This window comes from Oncorhynchus nerka, linkage group LG24 (genome assembly GCF_034236695.1).
Source record: "Oncorhynchus nerka isolate Pitt River linkage group LG24, Oner_Uvic_2.0, whole genome shotgun sequence".
Classification (NCBI taxonomy): domain Eukaryota; kingdom Metazoa; phylum Chordata; class Actinopteri; order Salmoniformes; family Salmonidae; genus Oncorhynchus; species Oncorhynchus nerka.
This window is the reverse complement of record NC_088419.1, coordinates 18,924,364-18,948,513: the sequence shown is the minus strand read 5'-3', so window position 1 is coordinate 18,948,513 and position 24,150 is coordinate 18,924,364. Positions and strand designations below refer to the sequence as shown.

At 41.6% G+C, this 24,150-nt stretch overlaps 2 protein-coding genes and 2 non-coding genes across 4 annotated transcripts; all 4 read right to left on the bottom strand.

The window, feature by feature from the left end:
* Positions 1-1,215: 1,215 nt before the first annotated feature.
* LOC115107615 (ribonucleoside-diphosphate reductase subunit M2) lies at positions 1,216-9,217 on the bottom strand. Its single transcript, XM_029631062.2, has 10 exons — positions 8,972-9,217; positions 8,694-8,765; positions 4,185-4,331; positions 3,882-3,998; positions 3,597-3,730; positions 3,200-3,294; positions 2,991-3,124; positions 2,771-2,875; positions 2,378-2,491; positions 1,216-1,723 (listed from the first exon to the last, which is right to left on the bottom strand). The coding sequence occupies exons 1-10, from the start codon at positions 9,062-9,064 to the stop codon at positions 1,571-1,573; spliced, it is 1,164 nt and encodes a 387-aa protein (XP_029486922.1). The 5' UTR covers positions 9,065-9,217; the 3' UTR covers positions 1,216-1,570.
* On the bottom strand, positions 1,920-2,059 carry LOC115108815 (small nucleolar RNA SNORD94). Its single transcript, XR_003860405.1, has one exon. It is a non-coding gene; the product is annotated as a small nucleolar RNA SNORD94 (small nucleolar RNA).
* LOC115108814 (small nucleolar RNA SNORD94) lies at positions 3,414-3,552 on the bottom strand. The gene has a single exon (XR_003860404.1). It is a non-coding gene; the product is annotated as a small nucleolar RNA SNORD94 (small nucleolar RNA).
* Positions 9,218-11,089: 1,872 nt separating the features above from the next.
* On the bottom strand, positions 11,090-15,915 carry LOC115107614 (Krueppel-like factor 11). The gene is made up of 4 exons (XM_029631061.2): positions 15,741-15,915; positions 13,869-14,141; positions 12,271-13,222; positions 11,090-12,138 (listed from the first exon to the last, which is right to left on the bottom strand). Exons 1-4 carry the CDS (start codon positions 15,783-15,785, stop codon positions 11,843-11,845), a joined length of 1,566 nt encoding a protein of 521 aa, XP_029486921.1. The 5' UTR covers positions 15,786-15,915; the 3' UTR covers positions 11,090-11,842.
* Between the last annotated feature and the right edge of the window lie 8,235 nt (positions 15,916-24,150).

Here is a 24,150-nt window from a genome sequence, read left to right as displayed (position 1 = left end):
TACATTAACCATTCATTTCTATTGGGCACAAAATAATCTGAAACAGCAAATGCATCCAACAAGTTTGTAGAGTCACAATCTTGATGTAATTGTGCTTTTGACCACTTTAATACATGTAAGAGCTCCCGAGTGGCGCAAGGCACTGCATCTCAGTGGAAGTAGTGTCACTACAGGCCCTGATTTGAATCCAGGCTGTTTCACATCCGGCCATGATTGGGAGTCCCATAGGGTGGCACACAATTGGCCCAGGTTTGGCCATCATTGTAAATAAGAATGTATTTAACTGAAATGCCTAATCAAATAAAGGTTGAAAAAAAATTGAAAGTAATTTGTCCCGATACTTTTAAAATCCAATATGTCTGTCCTAATAGTTGGAGCTCACTGTATATCAGATCTGGAAATAACCTCCACGTAGATAAAAGTAGGCTCTTCTGTAGCTACCTAGAGTATTCATTAGTGAACAAGTGTTTCTTATTGTGCAATATGTGGTAGTCCCTCCATGTTGGTCTTTCTTCCATTTGCCTAGCCCTAGTGAATACGTGCATAGCAAACTAGCCTTCCTGCTGCTCCTTAGGTGTCAGCTTGTTACCCGGTAACCAACATAACATGTTGATTACGTTGGCGCAAAGAGGCTATGGAAGCCATCAGAGGATTCTCTAGGTGGCAGGGAACGGTGCTCATATGCTGCACTATAAGCACAGACTGGACCTGGATAAGGTGGACCCACTGGCCATCTCTGAAAAAGTCCAAGTTCAGGCCATCAGCTTCTTCCCCTGCTCTGTGAGTAACCCATCCTAACCTCATTATACATCAGATGTGTATTAAGAACAAATTCTTATTTACAATGATGGCCTACTGGGGAACAGTGGGTTAAGTGCTTTGCTCAGGGTCAGAACGAGATGTTTTACCTTGTCAGCTCAGGAATGCAATCCAGCACTGGCCCAAAGCTCTAACCACTAGGCTACCTTAGTTCTGTGACAGGTGGGTTCTTGTCTAAATTCATAGACATGTTTTCAGATCATTTTCCCAATGCCCCATCGACTTGCCCAAATTTACAGTGCAATACGCATAAGTGATCTGATAATATTACAACATATTTCCTATACAGTTATCCTGTAGCATCTTACATATTAGTAACATTTTATTATCCAGTCAGATACATTTTTACTTTAGTGCCAAGATGGAGTGTAAAGTAAAACCGGGTTTAATGCTGCATTGGATTTTAAAATTTTTAATTACAAAAAGTAAAAACAGATCATTTCAACAGTACTATACAAATAAGAAAAGATCTACTGCAAATATGGTCAGTTGGTAATATACATGTCTGTGGACCAGACAACCCAAGTACACATCCTAAATGGAACCCTAGTCTCTATATTGTGGACTACTTTCATCAGGGCCCACATAGAACTCTGGTCAAAAGTAGTGCACTACATAGGGAATAGGGTGCCAGTTGAGATGTGGTACTGTGGTCAGTCCAGTAGCATCTAGTCTGGTCCATGTCCTTTTTCAAGTATTTACAGTTTCAAAGAGTCTAATGTCAAGGGCATCTTGGGGGCCTGTAAGAGCTTTAGAAGTCAGCATCCAGCCGGAAGGAGTTGTCTGTGGTGCCAGACATCACACCCATTCTCTGGTACTCCCCTACTCGTTTCTCAAAGAAGTTAGTCTTGCCCTCCAATGAGATGTTCTCCATGAAGTCAAAAGGATTCTCCACTCTGTAGATCTAGAAGAGAAGTTAATTGGTGTCTGCTAGTGGAATTAAAATGCTTTCATTAACCCCACCCATTTCTAGTAGCCAAAGTGCCGGTCTGTGCAATAAAAGTCAACTCATTGTCATGTTTGGGTTAATGCACAATAGTGCTGGCAAGAGCACATACACATCTGGGACCAGGCTAAATTTAAACTACAGCTTTACAGGCAAGACTCAGTCAGGCGTCTATATCGTGTTGGCACCCCCTCAGTCAGCAGACCACATGCCCACTGAGCTGAGAACCAGCACCAACACTCAGCTCCCATTATCAGCTGAAGTACGTACCCCTGCGCTTCTCATCATTGCCAGCCCATGTCTATCAATCACAAGAAAATTAACTTATGGTCCACGGTCACAGGTAGCCCAATTATGATCCCCACCACTAATTGGACTTTTGACCAATCACACAAAGCTGATATGTCAAAATAACTTTATAATTGGACTGCCAATCTAAACATAGCCTTAGAATTACAACAGGTGTTGGATTGAACTCATTCTCCAGATCAAAGGAGAAAACACGAGGGACAGCATGCACCCAACATCCCTTACATAGTGCACTGGTCAAAGTAGTGCACTACATAGAAAGTGGGTTGCCATTAGGGACTGACCCATAGACTACCATCTCACCTTGTCAAAGCCCAGCTCCAGCATCAGCCTGTCAGCCACAAACTCTATGTACTGGGTCATCAGGTCGCAGTTCATACCAATCAGCTTTACTGGAAGGGCTTTCGTCAGGAACTCCTGAAATGGGAACAGACATCAGCATGTATTCCCTAATTCAGATCTTTAATATTCAAATCCGGATACAAAGGTATATATAATTTTCCATTAAGCACAATTAGGGCCATGTGTCCCAAATGGCTTCCCATTTACTGCCCTACTGACCAGGGCCCATAGCTCTGTAGTGCAGTATCAGAGACATCTAGTGCAGTACAGGGAAACAGTGACATTTGACTCACATACCAAGAATAGGCTTAATCTGAGTCAAGGAAACAGGCCCTTATTGTGTAATCAATTTACCTGCTCAATCTCTACTGCGTTCCTGATGAGCTTGGTGACTGTCTCCTTTGAGGGCTTGTGCACCAGGTGCTTGAACATGAGGCAGGCAAAGTCGCAGTGGAGGCCCTGGATTTAGACAGACCTAGTTAGTAAGAATGCTGGTGGTAGTGACAAGTTCAACCAGGTTCGCCCTCTGGGATAATTGTGTAGAAGAGTTTTAATCAACAGTCAAATGACCCACCTCGTCTCTGCTGATGAGCTCATTTGAAAAGGTCAGGCCAGGCATGAGCCCCCTCTTCTTCAGCCAGAAAATGGCAGCAAAGGACCCAGAGAAGAAGATCCCCTCAACAGCAGCAAATGCAACCACACGCTCACCTGGAATACAAGCAACACCATTACCAACTGATTGACCACAACAATGCTGTGCAGGGTTTTAAGAGATGTACCTACCAAATTCAGCATTTTTGTTACCGATCCAGTTCAGGGCCCAATCCGCCTTCCTCTTCACACAGGGGAGAGTTTCAATGGCATTGAAGAGGTAGTCCCTGAGTGACAAAGTACATTGGGCACATTCTCAGAATGTTCAAGGCTGCACTACAAAATGCTTAATAAATTGCTTAGGGGTTTGAAATATGGGCATTGGTAGAGTACATTTTACTATCATGAGGCTCAGTCAGGCGTCTATATCGTGTTGGCAACCCTCAGTCAGCAGACCACATGCCCACTGAGCTGAGAACCAGCACCAACACTCAGCTCCCATTATCAGCTGAGGTACGTACCCCTGCGCTTCTCATCATTGCCAGATATAATACAAATATGGTTAACATACTAAATATCCAATACTGACCTCTCTTTAGGGTCTTTGATGTAGGTGTCAATGAGCAGGCTGTACATCTCAGAGTGGATGTTCTCCATGGCGATTTGGAAACCATAGAAGCATCTTGCTTCAGTCACCTGGACTTCCTGTGTAAATCGCTCCACCTAGTGGTGAAAATGATGTAAAGGCAACAAATTCCACACAGCCACTTGAATACTGGATGAGTTGCCATTTTCTAACCCTCAGATCAGTAATTTCTGGCAGTGCATAGTGAAATAATGATTTTTGTATTGTATGCATTCAAGATCAACTTACCAGGTTCTCATTGACAATGCCATCACTAGCAGCAAAGAAAGCCAGTACATGAGAGATGAAGTATCTCTCCTCGTCCTTCAAAGAATCCCAGTGTTGAGTGTCTTTGGAAAGATCAACCTGGAAAACAAAATATGAAAACCAATTAAATTAATGTCCTGATAAAAATGACAATGCATGGGAATTTGTCTGCACCGAGTCAACGGTTTAACTGGTTGGTATGGAAATGAAGTACTACATATTAAAATCATAACATGTCATTTACATGTAAAACAGAATCAAATGAACACATCAAGTTGGACATGCCTCCTCAGCTGTCCAGAATGAAGCTTCTGCCTTCTTGTACATCTGCCAGATGTCATGGTACTTGATGGGGAAAATGACGAACCGGCGCGGATTTTCTTTCAGGAGTGGCTCTTCTGTGTTGAATTTCTTGACATCCTGGGGCTTAACCTGAAAGAATTCACAAAATGGAAATTACTGGTAAAATGTTGCTCAGGTAAATGAGCATATTCCTCAATGTTAGGATATAAAAATAGCATAGAATTAAAGGGACGTTTTAAATACATGTACACAAGAAAAAGTCTAAAAGGCCTCCCTTACCAGTTTATGTATACGGGCAAGATTACCATAAAAACATTTTTTTCTATCTTTAAAGTAGACAGCACTAACGTCAGCCATTGTTGCTAGCTAGAGCTCAAGACAAAGGCTTTCTTTATTGCAACAATAACATTGCACATCAATACAGGGACATTCCTGTGAATACAAGGCAATGAGACAACAGCAATGACTTCTAATACATTTTCCCAACTTAAATTTCACAGCTTGGTGGATTTATAAAAAAATTGTATCAGTTTAAAGAAAAAATAAAGGAATTGCCCCACCCCATTTACAGCAGCAAATATAATAATATTAATGTTAATAAAATAGTTATGATTGGAGTGACAAGGATAAGCATAATGCCATTTAACAAAGGTAAACAGGTAATTCTGGAGATTTTATACACAACCATTCATGAATTTCAAACTAGTTTACTAGAATTCTCTATAGATTCTGAATCAGAGGAACAAAAAATACATTTTGTCAATTGATTATTTTGTGCAAGAAATCATTTACAGGAGTTCCATTGCATTTCTGAAGACAAAGGAATTCTCAGTTTGGAACATTATTGAAGATTCGTTTAACAGCCCAAAGAGTGATTCAATACTTTGTTTGACATGTTTCTACGGACTGAAGCGGAACTTTGACTTTGTCTGCTTGTGCGTGATGAATTTGGATTACTGGGCTGAACGCGCTAACAAAAGAGGTATTTGGACATAAAGATTAACTTTATCGAACAAATCAAACATTTGTGGAACTAGGATTCCTGGGAATGCATTCTGATGAAGATCAAAAAAGCTACGTGAATATTTATAATAATGCCATTTCTGACTTCTGTTACTCCAACATGGCAGATATCTATTGCTTGATTTGTTGTCTGAGCGCTGTACTCAAATTGCATGGTTTGCGTTTTCCCCCCTCAATTTTAAATCTGACACAGCGGTTGTATTAAGGATAAGTATATCTTTAATTCTGTGAATAACAGTTGAATCTTTTATGAGTATTTCTGTAAATTGACGTGGCTCTCTGCAAAAATCACCGGATGTTTTGGAAGCAAAACATTACTGAACGTAACGCACCAATTTTAACTGAGATTTTTGGATATAAATATGCACTTTATCGAACAAAACATACCAGTATTGTGTAGCATGACGTCCAGTGTCATCTGATCAAAGGTTAGTGATTAATTTAACCTATATTTCTGCTTTGTGACGCCTCTTTGCCTGGAAAATTGGCTGTATGTTTGTGACTTGGCTCTGTTATGCTTTCGCTGTAAAGCCTTTTTAAATAGGACACGATGGGTAGATTAACAAAGTTTTTCATTTGGTGTATAGCACTTTAATGTATGAAAGTTCCATATTTAATTTTTTTTTTTTTTGAATTTTCTCATCAGAATGTTGGAGGGGTGCTGCTAGCAGAACCCCTAGACGTAAGTAGTTAAGTAAAGGAATTGCTTTATTGCGAGTAATATTAACCTGAAACTGACCAATGAACTCAAAAAGCAAAAACTCCCCAGTGTTGTCTAACAAACCACATAAAATGAATACCCTTGTCAAACCAAAGGCCTTTGAAATTGAATTAATCGTAATAACTATTATTCCAAATCAATGTGGGGGGGATTGTGCTTTAATATAATTTTCCAGGAAGAGGGACAAAAATGGTTGGGGAAACGTGCACAACTTCACAGGTAATTTAGAAAGGTCAAAAATCACATTAGGAATTCAAGTTCATTAAAACAAGACTGTTAGGAATATGATGATACCACAAAAGTAGGATTAGACAGAAATCATGTTGACCATTTCATTCTAAAACCACTCACTAATGACTCATACATTTTTATCCCCCACCTTTATTTAACAGGTAGGCTAGTTGAGAACAAGTTCTCATTTGCAACTGCGACCTGGCCAAGATAAAGCAGTGTGACAGACAGTTACACATGGAGTAAACAATAAACAAGCCAATGACAAACAAGTTAATGACAGAGAAAATAAAGTCTATATACAGTGTGCAAAAGGCATAAGGCAGGCAATAAATAGGCCATAGGAGCAAATAATTACAATTTAGCAGATTAACACTGGAGTGATAAATAAGATGTTCAAGTAGAGATATTGGTGTGCAAATGAGCATAACAGTAAATAAAATAAAGACAGTATGGGGATGAGGTAGGTAAATTGGGTGAGCTATTTACAGATGGACTATGTACAGCTGCAGTGATCGGTTAGCTGCTCAGATAGTTGATGTTTAAAGTTGGTGAGGGAAATAAGTCTAACTTCAGCGAGTGTTGCAATTAATTCCAGTCACTGGCAGCAGAGAACTGGAAGGAAAGGCAGCCAAATGAAGTGTTGGCTTTGGGGATGATCAGTGAGATATACCTGCTGGAACGTGTGGGTGTTGTTATCGTGACCAGGGAACTGAGATAAGGCGGAGCTTTACCTAGCATAGACTTATAGATGACCTGGAGCCATTTGATTTTACTAGCGTTTAAGGGCAGTTGGAGACCACGGAAGGAGTGTTGTATGGCATTGAAGTTTGTTTGGAGGTTAGTTAGCACAGTGTCCAAGGAAGGGCCATGAGGAGATGCACTGCAGTACTCAATGCAGCTGGTGGCCACACCAGATTCTTACTGACTCTTGACCCTCTTTGTTAGTCACATGTCTGGAACTTGTTCAGTTTATGTCTCAGTTGTTAAATCTTATGTTCACACAAATATTTACACGTTACGTTTGCCGAAAATAAAACGCAGATGACAGTGAGAGGATGTTTCTTTTTTGCTGAGTTTATATGGTTACTCCTTCCTTTAATGAAGGCAGATTGAGTTTCACTGATTACATCAAGGCCTCTTTTCAGCATAGACATGGGCTAGTTGTGGCAAACATGATTGGTCTCCAATTATCCATGTAAATGTAAATGAGTCCTTTGGTTTGAGTATAGGAACCATTAGTCCGTCTCAAAGCAGGAGGCAAGACAGCATTGGCAATAACTTCTTTGTAGACCAAAAACAATAAGTAATATCAGGCCAAATGTCAATAGAATTCTGGAGTCAGGTAATCTGGTCCAGGAGATTTACTTACAGGCATTTGTTTAATGGCTTGGTCCAACTCCGTAATATCTATATCAGAATCAGTTTCTTAATAAACCTCACTTCCATAGGCTTAACTGAATCATAAAAGGAATCAGTCACCTTCTGAAAGATGAGATTGATAGTGAACTGTAGAAAGGGTGTATTTTCTTAATTTCAAGTTAACAGCATTTCATCAATTATGTAATAACACTATTCCTAGTCTGCAAATTAAAGAAATAAGGTGTTATTCCCACCCTTTTCAATCTATTTGGCTTTTGAACAGATGAAAGCACCCTGTTCCTTATCATTGTATGTGTCGTCCAGTTCACATTGGCATTTAGCAAGCTCTGCTTTTCCACCTTCATTTAAAATTACGTTTATTGCTCAGCCTGTTAATATCAATAGTAATATTCTTCTGCTTTGAGAATCTCTTCCAAACTAGCATTTTACCAGGAGTGATGGCAAGACATTGAATTCTGAATTTAATACATTTCCCATCGGAAGAGCAGAATTGAGACAGGTCTCTGTTAAGAGCTTTAGACTAAACAAAACAACTCATTCTTTAAAAAGGAAAGAGTTAAATGCCCAGTATGCTTTAGAAAATAGTTACTATCAAAAACAAAAATGTAACAATAGTCTGTCAGAGGAGTGATGCTCGGTAAACCACCAGACTAAGAAAAAAAATGTTTCAAAGAATACAAACAAGTACTTTTAACTGTTCGTCGTCAAACTCAAATTAGGGCTTGAATTCAATTTAAATTTCAGGATCTCAGTTTAATGCGACCACTCACTCCGCCATCTTGTCACATCCCGCCAAGACAAAGGCTGTCGTAACATGGATTGAGTGGAAGGCTACTAGCTAGCCTTATGAACAGCGAGTAGCCAACTTGTGTAACTAGTCATGAAAAAGCGGAGTTATTTAAAACATTGCTTGCATACTTCCGTTTAGATAGCTAGGCGCATACTGTAATCATGACTTGGTGGCTCACCAGTTTAACGTCAGCTAGCTAGGATTAGAAACACTTGGCGCCAAATGACCACCTCAAGATCAACTTCTAGCCAATTACCAGGCTAATTACATAACTCATGAAACTGTAAACTTGTCACTTTTCATAAACTTTTTTGAACACTTTGCAAAAGTCTTGTTCACTCACCTCAGAATCATCAGCAAAGATTTTGCGCGCGGTTCTTGAGGCCAGAATCCGGGTAGTGTTCAGGCTAGGAGGCTGAAGAAACATTTAAAAAAGGAGATTCCGTGACACATTAATTTAACTAGTTAACTAGAACCTTGCTTCCTTTAGATTCAATTAAATAATGTGCTAGAGACAGACGTGACCATTAGACTTGACAGAACGTTAACTAACCAGTTGAGGTCACTCACTGACAAACTGCTTAAAATAAAGTTAACTTTATGTCCGTAGTTCAAACGTACCGTGTTTTCTTTGTCAACCAGCGAAATGTTGTCCATTTGAGTAGTGATTGCATTGGTGTTTTTCTTAGAGAGTGGTGAGCGAGTTGTAAGCATTTTGAATGACAGATAGGTGATACAACAGGATAAATTAAATTTCTGTAAAATCGCAGGGGGAAAATAAAATGTTTCCCTATGTATTCACAAACATATGCAGTACACCAAGCTTATAGAGTCCTCCTGACAAATCAATGCCACAACTGAATTGCAACGTTTGGAGTTCCCTATTTATTGAAATTCTGGCGGTGGAATCCGAGCAGCCAATAGAAACAAAGTTAATGGTCGGTATTTTCATTTCCGGTGTGGCGGAGCCAATCAGATTGCAATTCTCTTACGTGTCACTTCAACGATTGCGGGAAAAGTCTAAACTTTTTTTTGATGGTTATAAAACCGTGAAAGGAAGGAGTTACACAATGTTTAAAAAAGGCGCGCGAATGTGAGACAATAGAGCTAGCACACTTTGTAACTACGGGTTAAAACGTTGGAAATACCAAATATAATGTCATATATAAAGTTCGAAATTAGTAGAAAAATGCAACGGGGTTAAGCAAGTTTAGCTACTATAGCAAGCTGGATGAATAGCTAATGTCAACAAGATTCGACGGATTTATTTGACGAACAAACAGTATAAAATGTAACTGCAGTCAAAGGGATTTTATAACTTGCTTGAAACTGTGGTTAAGTTGCCATTATATAAAAGGCCTGCAAACAAATTGTGTTTATCTGCTATTACGGATGCAATCCATTCTGTTGATGTGGCCAGCTGGCTTGTTTAGCTAATCCTACTCAACAAATACAATGTAGTTTAACGTTTAAATGGCTCACGATATCTATATTTGTTTACATTATACACAGACAAAGACTTTCATACCCAAGTTACTATTTTCCTGATATTTAAGCAGAAAGACCAATTTAGCCAACCTGGTCTCAGAGCATTTCGTATGGTATGTATTTATTTTTGGATGTCTTTCACACATTTCGTATGGATTGGCTTGACCGTAATCTTTCTTTCATTTTAGCTAAAGCTGTTTAATGTAGTTGCAGAGGGGCATGATACAATTTTGAAATAAATAATGCTACATGGATGAAACAATAGTTTTACATTATTCTGATGTGATTCAAGTCATGTTGGTATTTTTTTATTTTGGCCAATCAAATTTGTGATGACAATCCACTGTTTTGTTACGTGCTGCTGGACACAAAGTCAAAAGGAGACAAAATATGGTCAAAACAATGAAGTTGACCCATGAAGATCCTGTTGAAATGAAACTGAGCTCCATCGGAGGTAAGGTTGCACTGAAAAGTAGGACAAAGAGTAGTTATGCTACCTTGTCCTCCCACAGACGCATCTGGTCAGCGTGGGTGATGTGGTATTTACAATGGTTATTTTGCAAGTTATCTAACCTGTCTAAATCATTCAATATATCATTCATACGGTTACAAATGATTTATTTTATTAATCAAACATACTCAACGTGGGCAAATATGGATTAAGCTTTTTGGTCATTATGTCACTTTGCCAATAGGAAAAAATGATTAAGTACAGGATGAAATAGTAATATATTTAGAATTATATTGCAAAAGCTTGACAAAAAGTTTAGGTGTGATATGATGGTGTGTGTCTATAAACTTACGAACTGGAAAGCTGAAAAAAACATTTCTTTACTCACAGAAATTGTACTTTATTTTATTTTCACTGAGTGGCGTTGTTGTCCTATATTTTAGTGGAGCGCTTACGTGGACTGTCGGTCTGTAAAACAAATAGGCGGGTACGGTGTTAGCCAGTTAAAATCCTCTGATCGTTTCAGCTGAACGGGCGTCTCCAATTGGTCGCGCCCCTCTTGGCGCTGTAAAATACTGCAATTTAATTAGTGAAACGTTGTTACTGGGTGGAGTGGAGAGACGGGTATTCGAGATCAAAGGGGATCGAGTGCGATTGCGAAACAACACGTAATATTGTTGTCAACACTGCTGAGATCTTAGAATTAGGAATTACAATAATTTAATAGGGTCTCTATGGATGAGATTGAGAAATAGCGTTTGGTCATATGTTATTGAGAAAATATAGACCATACAACCAAGTTTAGTCATGTATTTTATTATGGAAAAAAACAATGTGACTCATAATGACCATTGCCTACATTGAAAGCTAGTAAAACTACACATAGGGACAGCACTTTTCTCAGCGTGACCATATCTATAGAATTCATTCAATCATTGATTACTCATATTATTAGTATGGTGAAGCTCTATAAAGTATTTAATATTTACTAAGAAATAATGTGAGGTATTTATACTGGTTATACTGTATCTGTAATAAAACAAAAGCAAAACGATCAAGCTATCAAAAACAGCACTTTTTAAAACAAAAGTTTATTAAATAATATGCAAAGCAAGAAAGTAGGTAGTATCACAGTGAGGAATACTGTCCACTGACATGTTTAAAAATATCAATAACATATATTGACGTATTGTCAATACATGCAGATTGGAATACACATAACAATCATATATAGATATTCATATATACATATTTACAATCACAGAGACCAATCGTAACAGATACTGTAAGCACAACGCAAAGGCTTTGGCAAAAAGAGTGCATACATTTTGCTAAACATTACATACTGTATACATATTACATGAGTAAACATAATTACATATATAGATCAAGGAAGTACAAAACAAGCATAATTAAAAAATCCAGTGCAAGGTCAGTTTGTTTCTGTCCATGAATGTGTAGCAGCCTATGGTTTTGTGTCATTTTCTCCTTGGTCTTGTGTGGTCGGTGGTGGGATATTGTCCTGAGATGACCGTACGGCCTGGGAGCCCCAGCTAATTGGGGGAAGGGACCAGCACACTGAGAGGAAGTTTGGAGCCACTCGACAGGCCCTTAGATACCGTCATCTTGTGGAGGTCGCGGACTTCAGCCGGCCAAGTGGAGGTCCTCTTGGAGGTCATGTGTCGGCGAGCATGCTTGGTCAAGTGGTCGCTGCGCATGAAGCGCCGATCGCACACGTTACACACAAACTTCTTCTCACCGGTGTGTGTTCGCCTGTGGCGGGAGAGCTCGTCGGAGCGGGCAAACTTCTTGTCGCAGCCCTCCCAGTGGCAGCTGAATGGTTTCTCACCTGGTCAGGAGGGTAGAAATGGAAAGCATAAGTACATCAGTGGAAGATAACACACTACATATTCAACATGATCATTCATCTAATTGCCATTGGGTAGAATACCCATTAGTGTCGTATTGAGTGGGTATCTACCAGTGTGAGTTCTGAGATGAGCCTTGAGGTGGGAACTTTTGAAGTAGGTCTTCTTACAGCCGGGGAAGTTGCAGACGTAGTTCCGTCTGCGGGAGAAGTCTGCTTGTGTGGCATTGCTGCTCTGCCCTGAGGGCATGTAAACTGGAGCTGGGGCCAAGGGCAGAAGCTTAGTGTTACCCAGGGTCATTACAGTCTGTGCGCACGACGGAGCCTGGGACACGGGGGGCTGGGGAACCACAAACATCACCGTCCCCTGAGTCACAGAGGAGCCCACCAGCTGCAGCGACTGGGGGAAGGAGGGTGACTGGGGTAGTATGGGCTTGCCCCCCCCCTGGGTCATCTGAACTGGGCCTGCCTGGACGAATGCAGAGATCATCCCTGTCCGCCCATTGACTGGAAATACCTGGCAGAGGACCTGGGAGCTGGGAATGGGTGGTGAGGACTGGGAGGTGGCGGTGGCCTGGGATGGGGACCTTTGGGTAGGAGTAGTAGAGGGGCCTGTGCTGCTGTCAGGTAAGGATGGACTGCCTTGATCCTTCTCTACCTTAACACACAGACCAGTGCTGCAGCTCTGTGGTTCAGTCTGCATAGGAACGGCCTCAGCCAGAAGGGTTGCAGTAGGGTTTCTGTTGGAGTTGGTGTCTGTGTGCTGCCCTATGAGGGACTGAGGTGGAATGTTGTTGCTGTGCTGTGTGAGGGCCCTGTCAGCAGTGTGCCGGATGACGCTGGTCACCATGGCTCTGCTGGGCAGCTCTGGAGCTCCAGAGCTCTTTAAGATGGGGACCGTACCAGGTCGTTGGTCCAGGAGAAGGGCATTTTCGCAGGGAAGACCTGCACAGAGTCTAGGCCGGGTTAAGACTGGTCTGGGGCCTGAGCTGGCCAATGAGGTGGTGAGGACAGCTGTTGTGGTAGCGGTCTCGGTAAAGCTGGGGCTGTGAGGGGGGGTCATGCACTGGGAAAAAGAAAGAGAAACAGGAATTAAACATTTGAACTGTCAAATGTGAAACAAACCAATATAATTCTCAATAAAAAAAAGCTTATTGTAGTTCTGATTGATTAAAATCAGTTTTGGGGGCCTCCCAAGTGGCGCAGCGGTCTATGGCTGCGTTACTACAGATCCTGGTTCGATACCGGGCTGTGTCGCAGCCGGCCGCGACCTGGAGACCCATGAGGCGATGAACAATTGGCCCAGCGTTGTCCGGGTTAGGGGAGGGTTTGACCAGTCGGGATGACCTTGTCCCATCTCGCTCGAGCGACTCCTGTGGCGGGTCAGGCGCATGCACGCTGACACGGTCGCCAGGTGTACAGTGTTTTCTCCGACACAATGGTGCGGCTGGCTTTAAGGTTAAGCGTGCATTGTGTCAAGAAGCACTGCGGCTTGGTGGGGTTGTGTTTCGGAGGACGACCTTCGCCTCTCCCGAGTCCGTATGGGAGTTGCAGCAATGGGACAAGACTGTAACTACCAATTGGATATGACAAAAAAAAAAGGGGTAAGCATTTTTTTCCTGTATTCAGGCTACTAGGCTACGTTAGCATAAAACGTGAACTTCCAGTATACATTTTAACCACAGTAGCCTACATAATGAGATTCCACATACCAGCGATGAGAGTGCGACCGGGTCCTTGGGGGACTCGATGACCTCAGGGTGGAGGAGGAGAGAGTCGCAGGAGTCCGAGGTAGGGGTCAGGGGGCGTGGCTTGTCGTTTGCTGACCTTTGTCCCCAGGAACTCATGCTGACAAGTGCCTCAGCGGCCTCCAGGTCATGGTACTGGAAGGTGCTGCAGCAGGACTGCTCACTGTCGTGCCTGTTCCTCTCCATCATCATCACCCTGATGTCCATTACATCAGCCTGAGGGAGGGAGGGAGGCCACTGGGAAGATACAAAGTTGATCACCATTACATCACATTATATGTCCCAAATGGAACCCTATTCCCTATATAGTGCACTACTTTTGACCAAAGCCCTATGGGCCAGTAGATCGGACGGAGGGAGGCCACACCTTTAACCTCCACCAGGGACAGATTGGGACCAGAAATCGGCCTGGGCATTTTTGACATGGACCATCCCTTTTTTTTCTTCTAGGGGCCCCCATTATTAGCCAAATAAATCATTTTTATTTAGACTGTCCCAATAGGCTAAAGATGGACCAGCCCATCTGGCATTTTTCCGAACTGCCCAATGGCCAGTCCGTTTCTTATCACCATGACATCTCAATAACTTCTGATGGTTGCAGACTCTTCCAACACTGACATCTACAGTATCTCACTAAATATCTCTAGTCCTACTACTGCAATGGTTCCCTCAAATATCATATAAGCATCTCATTACCAAGGTTCATTGAACAATAATGGATCAAGGGAGAAACATCAGACTGTTTTGAGTCCCAAGTCATGAACCATAGAAGCCTCAAAATGGTGGAAACGCCACATAGACAGTAGTCAATGAACAGGGGTTGTCTATTCTCCTAGATATGCATGTAGCTATGTAGTGCAGTGGGCTGGCATCTGCTGAACGCTAAGTTGCACATCTAGAAGAATACTCAGTTGCTGAATGCACAGTGCGGCTGCTAGCTGCCTCAGAGGCTTGGAGAGACAGAAAAGGAGAGAGGGGCCCCACTGCAGCACGGGCAGCCATTTGAGCAGGTGGGTGCACCCAACCCTACCAGCTCCCAGTAGCTCACATAACATTGGATTTGGGAGCCAGGAGGAACCTCCCATCACCAAAAATAGACCTGTGAGTGACATACACCACTGTAGACTGTGGTGCACGAGGGAGTGGGGGGCTGCATCAGGAAGTCTTGGGTTAAGTTGAGAATCCCCCCCCATTTAACTGCTCTTGAGGACTGAGGACACTCCCCAGCATTAAGAGCCAGTCACTTTGTTTTGTTGACACCAATGGAAGCACTTTATAATCCAAATCCAACCTTCATCCAACATAGATTATAAAATCAGATACAATCAATTAGTCAATCAATCAGTTGTCTACTTATGACCAATATGTTCAACCAAGCTCACAGGAACAAATGCCCCATAGCAATACGCCAAAACAGTCACATTTGCCTAATAAAACACAATAAAATGCAGAAATATGTGTACATTTGGCTACTAGGGGCAACGGTAACGTAATACCATCACATAACAACGAACAATCTAATTACAAAGTAATACAATGTAACAATGCAGTGATATAGAGCAGATACAATGTAGCAATATGTGATCACACAGTTGATACAGTAGCCGTTGGGCAGGGATACATTAGTTTCAATCTGACCTCAAATAAACCAGGCTCCCTGTGAGAAAAAACTCCACGGTCAACTTGGGCTGCATGCTTCCATCATCAGTTATAATACTGTAATACGTATGGCAGTCATCGGTATTTTATCGGTGGGCTTTGTTATAAATACCTGAAGATAACAACTTAATGCCGTTAGTTAATTAGCCAATTTAAAGTAAAAATCCATCAACTTACCCGACAAGGTTGCTCTGAATTCAGGGGTGGTGTAAAAGTCAGCATAGGAAAGTACGTGTAAAAATAACAATAGAGATACTAGCAATGCGAACACTCAATGAGACCTGAGCACACAAGTATTGCCGCTGCCAACAGCGGACTGGCCTCAGCTGAGTGAATCAAAAGCAGATACGAAAAAAAACAGAAACAAAATTCGGAATAGACTGGCTGGTGGTAACATGTTACCAATCAAAAACAAAGGTGTAGCGGACGCCGTCCAATCAGAGCGCAGGCAGCGCGTGATCAGTACGTGATTGTGGGCCTATTGGCGGAAAGAGGGTGCGTGGCTGTTGGAGGGCGTGACGGTGGAGTCAGCGGTGTCAGAGTAAACCCAGTGAACTCCGTGCTCGAGAACTAGAGGAAAGGTTGAAACAGCGAACAGGCGAAATCGTGAGATACTTGCACGCGTCTGGCTTGCTTTGCCAGGGGAGCGCGCGCCAAGCGGGTTTGCGCAAAATGGGGTACACAAAGAAATTAATAGAGAAACTGTCGAATATAGGCTACGTGAGCTTCGAAAATAAAGAATTTAGCACTGTTATTATGTGAAACCATTTATTGCGCCTTTGTTTTTATTATAGATGAGTGTAATTACTGTGTAATAACTGGTGGAATAAATAGTTGTTACTCAGTGAATAAGTGTACAAATGTTAATCAGTCAGGATTCTCAAATTTATTTGAGATTTATTTGAGAGAAACAGTAATAAGATAATAAATGTAATTATGGTATATGATAATGTGTAATTTCCTGAACTATGGGAAAACGAGAGGGGGGGGTCAAAATATAGATGGAGCTTCATTGTTTGGAAATGCATCTATAGACTATGAGGAATTTTGAACAATTGCACCAGTATCCATAGTAAACAAAAACAATCCCACAATGTTTTAAATTCATCAAATTATGTGCCTGATCAAACAGGATCACAAAACAGTGTATGGAATATTTCAGGATCACAGAATAGTCGAAGAATAGGAAATACCAACAAAGAGCGTTTGATGGCCGAAACACTATGAGAGATGTGCAAATTACTCAATTCATAATATACATTATATGTATATTTCAGCTTTGTTTATATATTCAATGCCTCATTGTTTTGCTGTGCCGTTTTCCTTTACTCTGGTTGCTGAATTTGCACCCCACTCTACCTCCTCCTTTCCCCTCCCCCAACGGGCGAACCCAAGGAACCCAATGACTCCAATGCGTTAAGGTTGTAAACAGGCTCCCGATAAAGAATTTCAGGGCGGGGCCTCTGAAGTAGGGAGCTTCACCCCCTTTGTTGTTGATGTATATTAACCCTAAAAAGGGCCTTTGTATTTCACTCCGTGCTGTCCAGACTTGAGCACATGCCACATCCAGGTCCAAAGGGTTTTGTTCCATCTGATAGTGAAGTGAACAACAGAAAATGAGCACCACTTCTATAACTAAGAAAACTCAGAAAGAATTATTCAGAGAAACTATGTTGTAGGGATCTTGGAGGGTTGAGAGAGAGTATGTCAGTCAGTCAGTCTGAGATGGAGGCAACAGACAAAGCTTCTTCTCACTCCCTGCTGGCTCCCTGGAGATTGTATTAAGCGAACAGAAAGAAACATTGTCTCAATCTATGTGGCAACCGAAGAGAATGAGGTTGTTGTTTATTGGACATTCAGGTGTCTGACAGCTTTCTTTGTCTACACATTTTAAGACAAATCACTGCATAAAATATTAGACCACCCATTTGTATAAGATTCTAAGGTTCCTTCCTGATTTGTGATTTCCTTACAATGATAATGACAACCAAAGTATTAAAGCAATGAACGTGTTTCCCTGCCTTGTATGAAATTGTATTGGTGTGAATTTTATGCTTTCACATCAATTTGACAATTCACAAAGAAGACTTTGTTCACTCAGACACACGTATTCACAGGAAAACATCAAATATATCCATTCCAAAATAACTAGACAAGTCTTGTCGTGGGGAAAACAATGATGTAATCTGAAAGGGTGTAGCTTGGGTTGAGATTAGTTCAATTTGGGATAGAACATAAAACAATCTCCAAGCAGTCGCTTTCAGTTTTATACACTGTTGTCAAGATCTGTTTCTGCAGAGGTTGGACTATGTAATGTTAACTCTCTCACACACACACCTCTTCAACTCACTGTGCACCTTTCTTTTCACTGTTACAGATGAGGCCAGAACAATCCAGTCTCATCTTGTACACACAGCGAGTTCTCTTCAGTCTGTAGATTGTGTTGTTTTAAGGCAACGCATAGCAGTAGAGGCTGCTGAGGGGAGGACAGCTCAGACTAATGTCTGTAACGGTGTTAATGGAATGGCATTAAACACATGGAAACCATGTGTTTGGTGTATTGGATACCATTCCACTAATTCCGTTATGCTATTACCACGGGCTAGTCCTCCCCAATTAAGGTGCCACAAACTTCCTGTGACGCATAGCACCTGTTGAGGCGGTGGGTGTAGAAGGCATTATAATGTGTGTGTGTGTGTGTGTAGTAGAAGACTGTTTGGCTGGGAGTTTTAGGGTGACACCACACTGCGAGCCAAGGGTGGCCCTGGCCTGCTATGGAGACAGCTGAGAGAGAGCCAAGAGACTGGTGGAAGGGGAGAGAGAGGGAGGTGCTGGGAGGAGAGTGAGGCTGAGGTAAACTGAATGAACTTCAACACACACACACACACCACGCCTCCAGACTCCAGTAGAGGGGTGGTAGTGCACATATATAACCTCTTCAGCTGACAGCCACTCCCTGCTAATATACACTGAGGGAAAACAGTTCTGGCTCCGAACTACCCTGCTGACCCGACATATACACTTCTGACATTTTCTAACCAGAGAATGTTTAAAGCATTGCCTTGCTTTAAAATAAACTCATTTGGATCTTTTATTTTCCTGGATCTTTTGTTGGATCTTGACAACAATATAGCAACTGTATAACCAACTGGTTGAATGATGCTAAAATGTCACACTTACATAAACCTGACCTCAATAGGATCACACATCAAATCTAGCGTTTTCCAAAACATCCCCTTTGGGGTGCCCGGGGATGAAAGTCATGTAATTTCTTACGAACAAGGAAGTCATTGTTCAACAGTTTCTGAGTGATCTACATTCAGGGTTGGACTGGCCATCTGGCATTTAGTGCAAATGCCAGACTGGCTGGTCCATTTTTAGCCCAGTGGGCCTGTCTGACTTGTTTGTTTTTTGTGCTAAATGATCATTATCTGGCTAATAATAGGGGCATCACGGAAATAAATTGTCCAGTGTGTTAGAAATGCCAGGGCCAATTTCTGGTTCCAGTCCGCCCCTGCTTGCCAACGCTTGCTAGACTCTGCCTGGCGTGTGATAGGATGGTTATTATGGTGAGGGAAAAAAACAGAACGGAAGGAGGCAAGGATGGGATTGTAAATTGCTGCCAAAAAGAAAGCAAAAGTTAATTTGACCCAGGCTGAAAAGACTTGGCTTATTCACAAAACTTCTAGGCAAGGGTGTATATAATATATACTGAACAAAAATATAAATGCAACATGTAAAGTGTTGATCCCAGAAATGTTCCATATGCACAAAAAGCTTTTCTCTAAAATATTGTGCATAAATGTTTTAATATCCCTGTCAGCATTTCTCCTTTGCCAATATAATCCATCCACCTGACAGATGTGGCATAAAATTAAGCAGATTAAACGGCTTGATCATTACACAGGTGCACCTTGTGCTGGGGACAATAAAAGGTCACTCTAAAATGTGCAGTTTTGTCACACAACACAATGCAACAAATGTCTCAAGTTTTGAGAGAGCGTGCAATTAGTATACTGCCTGAAGGAATGTCCATCAGAGCTTTTGCCAGAGAATTAAATGTTAATTTCTCTACCATAAGCCACCTCCAACCTTGTTTTAGAGAATTTGGCAGTACATCAAACTGGCTTCATAACCGCAAACCACGTGTATGGCGGCGTGTTCATGAGCAGTTTGCTGATGTCAACCTTGTGAACAGAGTGTCCCATGGTGGTGGTGGGGTTATGGTATAGGCAGGCTTAAGCTATAAACAATGAACACAATTGCATTTTATCAATGGAAATTTGAATGCACAGAGATACCGTGACGAGATCCTGAGGCCCAACCATCTCTGCAGCACTACACCAATTAGGCCTTTATGGTAGAGTGGCCAGACAGAAGCCCCTCCTCAGTAAAAGGCACATGACAGCTCGCTTGGAGTTTGCCAAAAGGCACCTAAAGAGTCTCAGACCATGAAAAACAAGATTCAAGATTCTCTGGTCTGATGAAACCAAGATTGAACTCTTTGGCCTGAATGGGGATGTTTTTCAGCGGCAGGGACTGGGAAACTAGTCAGGATCGAGGCAAAGATGAACGGAGCAAAGTACAGAGAGATCCTTGATGAAAACCTGCTCCATAGCACTCAGGTCCTCAGACTGGGGCGAAGGTTCACCTTCCAACAGGACAACAACCCTAAGCACACAGCCAACCTGACAGAGCTTGAGAGGATCTGCAGAGAAGAATGGGAGAAACTCCCCAAATACAGGTGTGCCAAGTTTGTAGTGTCATACCCAAGAAGACTCAATGCTGTAATCGCTGCCAAAGGTGCTTCAACAAAGTACTGAGTAAAGGGTCTGAATACTTATGTAAATATAATATTTCAGTTTTTTAATAAATTAGCAAACATTTCTAAATAACAGTTTTTGCCTTGTCATTATGGGGTATTGTGTGTAGATTGGTGAGGGGAAAAACAATTTAATCAATTTTAGAATAAGGCTGTAACGTAACAAAATTTGGAAAAAGTCAAGGGGTCTGAATACTTTCCGAAGTCATTGTGTGTGTGTGTGTGTGTATACAGAATATCTCCCTATATAGTCCCTATGGGCCTTGGTCAAAAGTAGTACACAATATAGGGAATAGGGTTCCATTCAGGACAGAGCATATCTGTTTTTACATGTGGGATGCAGCCTACTGATACCCAAATGATTATGAGACTCCAGAAAATAAATGTTTTAGGTTGTCAATAAATTGGATAGCAGTAAGCACAGGGGCCATGCAGTGTGGGTGGGTGTGAGACGAGAGAGGATGCTGGGAGCTCTGGGCAACAGATGTGATGTCCCCCATGGACACTGAACAAACAGTGGTGGGCTCACCGACCCAGGCAGAACTCTCTCACTCACACACACACACACACACACACACACAGGGAAATGAGCGCCACTTCAGTGCACCTCACAAACAGAGCGGAGTGTGTTGAGGTGGGTGGGATTCTGGAATGTTTGGAGGGCTTGACTCAAGCACTGAGATGTAACATGCTTGCTGTATTGCGTACTGTCCACACTCCCTCTCAACCTAAACTCCCTTAGTAGAAGTGTATGTGAGAGAGGAAGATGCTTCCAGTATCATCTTTGTTGAGTCCTGAGGTGAAATATCTCTGGTTAAAAATATAACCACGGTAAACAATTACTCAGCACTCCGAGAATGTATCTGACACCCTCACATTTTTTCTTTGTCTGAACCCTGCAGGCAGGCAGCATTCTGACTGCCAGATAGACCATGCAGCTAACAATCGACACCGTCAGGAGAGTTGGGCCCGAGCTAAGACCTACAAGGACTTGCTAAATCTCACCAGGGTGAATGTGGCCCACGCCCCTGGGGTGAAGAGAGGGTAAAGATAGGCTCAGACTGCAAAGGACAATTGATGCACCCAAAATGGCACCCTATTCTCTATGGGACCTGGTATAAAGTAGTGCACTAAATAGGGATTAAGGATACCATTTGAGACTGCACATGGACAAGTATTTAGTATTTTATTAGGATCCAATAAAGGCTGCCTCACTCTGCTGTACCGCACCACTCTCAGCACATAGGCTAGGCCTACAGTACATCCTGTTTGTCAGACTTGTTTAACACAGAACAACTACAGTTGAAGTCGGAAGTTTACATACACCTTAGCCAAATACATTTAAACTCAGTTTTTCACAATTCCTGACATTTAATCCTATTAAAAATTCTCTGTCTTAGGTCAGTTACGATCACCACTTTATTTTAAGAATGTGAAATGTCAGAATAATAGTAGAGATTTATTTCAGATTTTATTTGATTTCTTTCATCACATTCCCAGTGGATCAGAAGTTTACATACACTCAATTAGTATTTGGTAGCATTGCCTTTAAATTGTTTAACTTGGGTCAAATGTTTCGGGTAGCCTTCCACAAGTTTCCCACAATAAATTGGCTGAATTTTGTCCCATTCCTCCTGACAAAGCTGGTGTAACTAAGTCAGGTTTGTAGGCCTCCTTGCTCGCACACACTTTCTCAGTTCTGCCCACAAATTTTCTAGGGGATTGAGGTCAGGGCTTTGAGATGGCCACTCCAATATCTTGACTTTGTTGTCCTTAAACAGTTCAGCAAAACATTTTACTTACAGAGTGCATCAAACATGATTTAGACCTTGTTTATGGAAAAGTGTTTATTTCTGTATTTCAATGTTGCAACTTGTTGAAAATTGTCCACAGTGTTCCTATCATCTAGTTTAAGCCATTTTGCCACAAATTTGGAAGTATGCTTGGGGTCATTGTCCATTTGGAAGACTCATTTGCGACCAAGCTCAACTTCCTGACTGATGTCTTGAGATGTTGCTTCAATATATCCACATAATTTTCCTTCCTTATGATAAAAATTCCCTGTCTTAGTTCAATTAGGATCACAGCTTTATTTTAAGAATGTGAAATGCCAGAATAATAGTAGAGAGAGATTTATTTCACATAATTTTTCTTGCTCATGATGCTATCTATTTTGTGAAGTGCACCAGTCCCTCCTGCAGCAAAGCACCCCCACAACATGATGCTACCACCCCGTGCTTCACGGTTGGGATGGTGTTCTTCGGGTTGCAAGCATCCCCCTTTCCTCCAAACATAACAATGGTCATTAGGGCTAAACGGTTCTATTTTTGTTTCATCAGATGAGAGGACATTTCTCCAAAAAGTATGATCTTTGTCCCCATGTGCAGTTGCAAACCATAATCTGGCTTTTTTTATGGCGGTTTTGAAGCAGTGGCTTCTTCCTTGCTGAGCGGCCTTTTAGGTTATGTCGATATAGGACTCATTTTACTGTGGATATAGATACTTGTACCGATTTCCTCGAGCATCTTCACAAGGTCCTTTGCTGTTGTTCTGGGATTGATTTGCACTTTTCGCACCAAAGTACGTTCATCTCTAGGAGACAGAATGAGTCTCCTTCCCGAGTGGTATGACAGCTACGTGGTCCCATGGTGTTTATACTTGCCTAACATTGTTTGTATAGATGAACGTGGTACCTTCAGGCGTTTGGACATTTCTCCCAAGGATGACCCAGACTTGTGAAGGTCTACAATTTTTTTTCTGAGGTCTTGGCTGATTTCTTTTGATTTTCCAATGATGTCAAGCAAAGAGGCACTGAGTTTGAAGGTAGGCCTTGAAATACATCCACGGGTACACCTCCAATTGTCTCAAATGATGTCAATTAGCCTATCAGAAGCTTCTAAAGCCATGACATCATTTTCTGGAATTTTCCAAGCTGTTTAAAGGCACAATCAACTTAGTGTATGTAAACTTCTGACCCACTGGAATTGTGAATTATAAGTGAAAAAATCTGTCTGTAAACAGCATTTGTAAAAATGACTTGTGTCATGCACAAAGTATATGTCCTAACCGACTTGCCAAAACTATAGTTTGTTAACAAGAAATTTGTGGAGTGGTTGAAAACGAGTTTTAACGACTCCAACCTAAGTGTATGTAAACTTCCGACTTCGACTGTAGCTGTACAACATATTTCACAATGGTTGTGAATGTGATATAATTTAACGGATATTTTTGTGACACAATAGTTTGTAATCACAAAAATGATCACACAACCACTTTACCGTCTCCAAAGCACTTATCATTATTATTTTTTTAATCTCTGTTGTATCACAAACGTTGTGCCAAAAATTGTACATCAGTTGTACAACTTGTGTGTACGTGCCTAAGTGTCTTTAAAAACCGGACTGCATGATGTTCAGGACTAAAAGAGCTGTGAGAAAGATAGTTCTCAGGCAGATTTTATTTGACCTTCTCTATCTAGAGGGCTATAAAACACTCTGATGTGGTTCTGTTCCTTTTATAGTGTACTACTTTTGACCAGAGCCCTATTCACCAAATCTGCACAATCTGTGCTTCATGCCTCGTTGCTGCAACTCGGTTCTCCTACAAAACACACAATGTCCAAATAAATGCTTAGATTGAAGAATGACTTTTAACAAATTTAATAACCACTGTGGGTAAGCATCTGCTGACAGGACTGACTCCAAATCGAGTCAGTCCAAATTGAAACATTAACACACTTTGACCCCAACCCTCATTTCCTGTTGC

Excerpts from the sequence above, each read along its gene's own strand:
- LOC115107615 (XM_029631062.2), bottom strand. The coding sequence starts at position 9,064 with ATGCTTACAACTCGCTCACCACTCTCTAAGAAAAACACCAATGCAATC. Across the intron at positions 8,766-8,971 it reads TGGTTGACAAAGAAAACACG|CCTCCTAGCCTGAACACTAC; the intron begins GTACGTTTGAAC and ends ATGTTTCTTCAG. Across the intron at positions 3,125-3,199 it reads TAACAAAAATGCTGAATTTG|GTGAGCGTGTGGTTGCATTT; the intron begins GTAGGTACATCT and ends CTTGTATTCCAG.
- LOC115107614 (XM_029631061.2), bottom strand. The coding sequence starts at position 15,785 with ATGCTGACTTTTACACCACCCCTGAATTCAGAGCAACCTTGTCGG. Across the intron at positions 14,142-15,740 it reads ATTCAGAGCAACCTTGTCGG|TGGCCTCCCTCCCTCCCTCA; the intron begins GTAAGTTGATGG and ends GTATCTTCCCAG. Across the intron at positions 12,139-12,270 it reads TCATCTCAGAACTCACACTG|GTGAGAAACCATTCAGCTGC; the intron begins GTAGATACCCAC and ends CCTCCTGACCAG.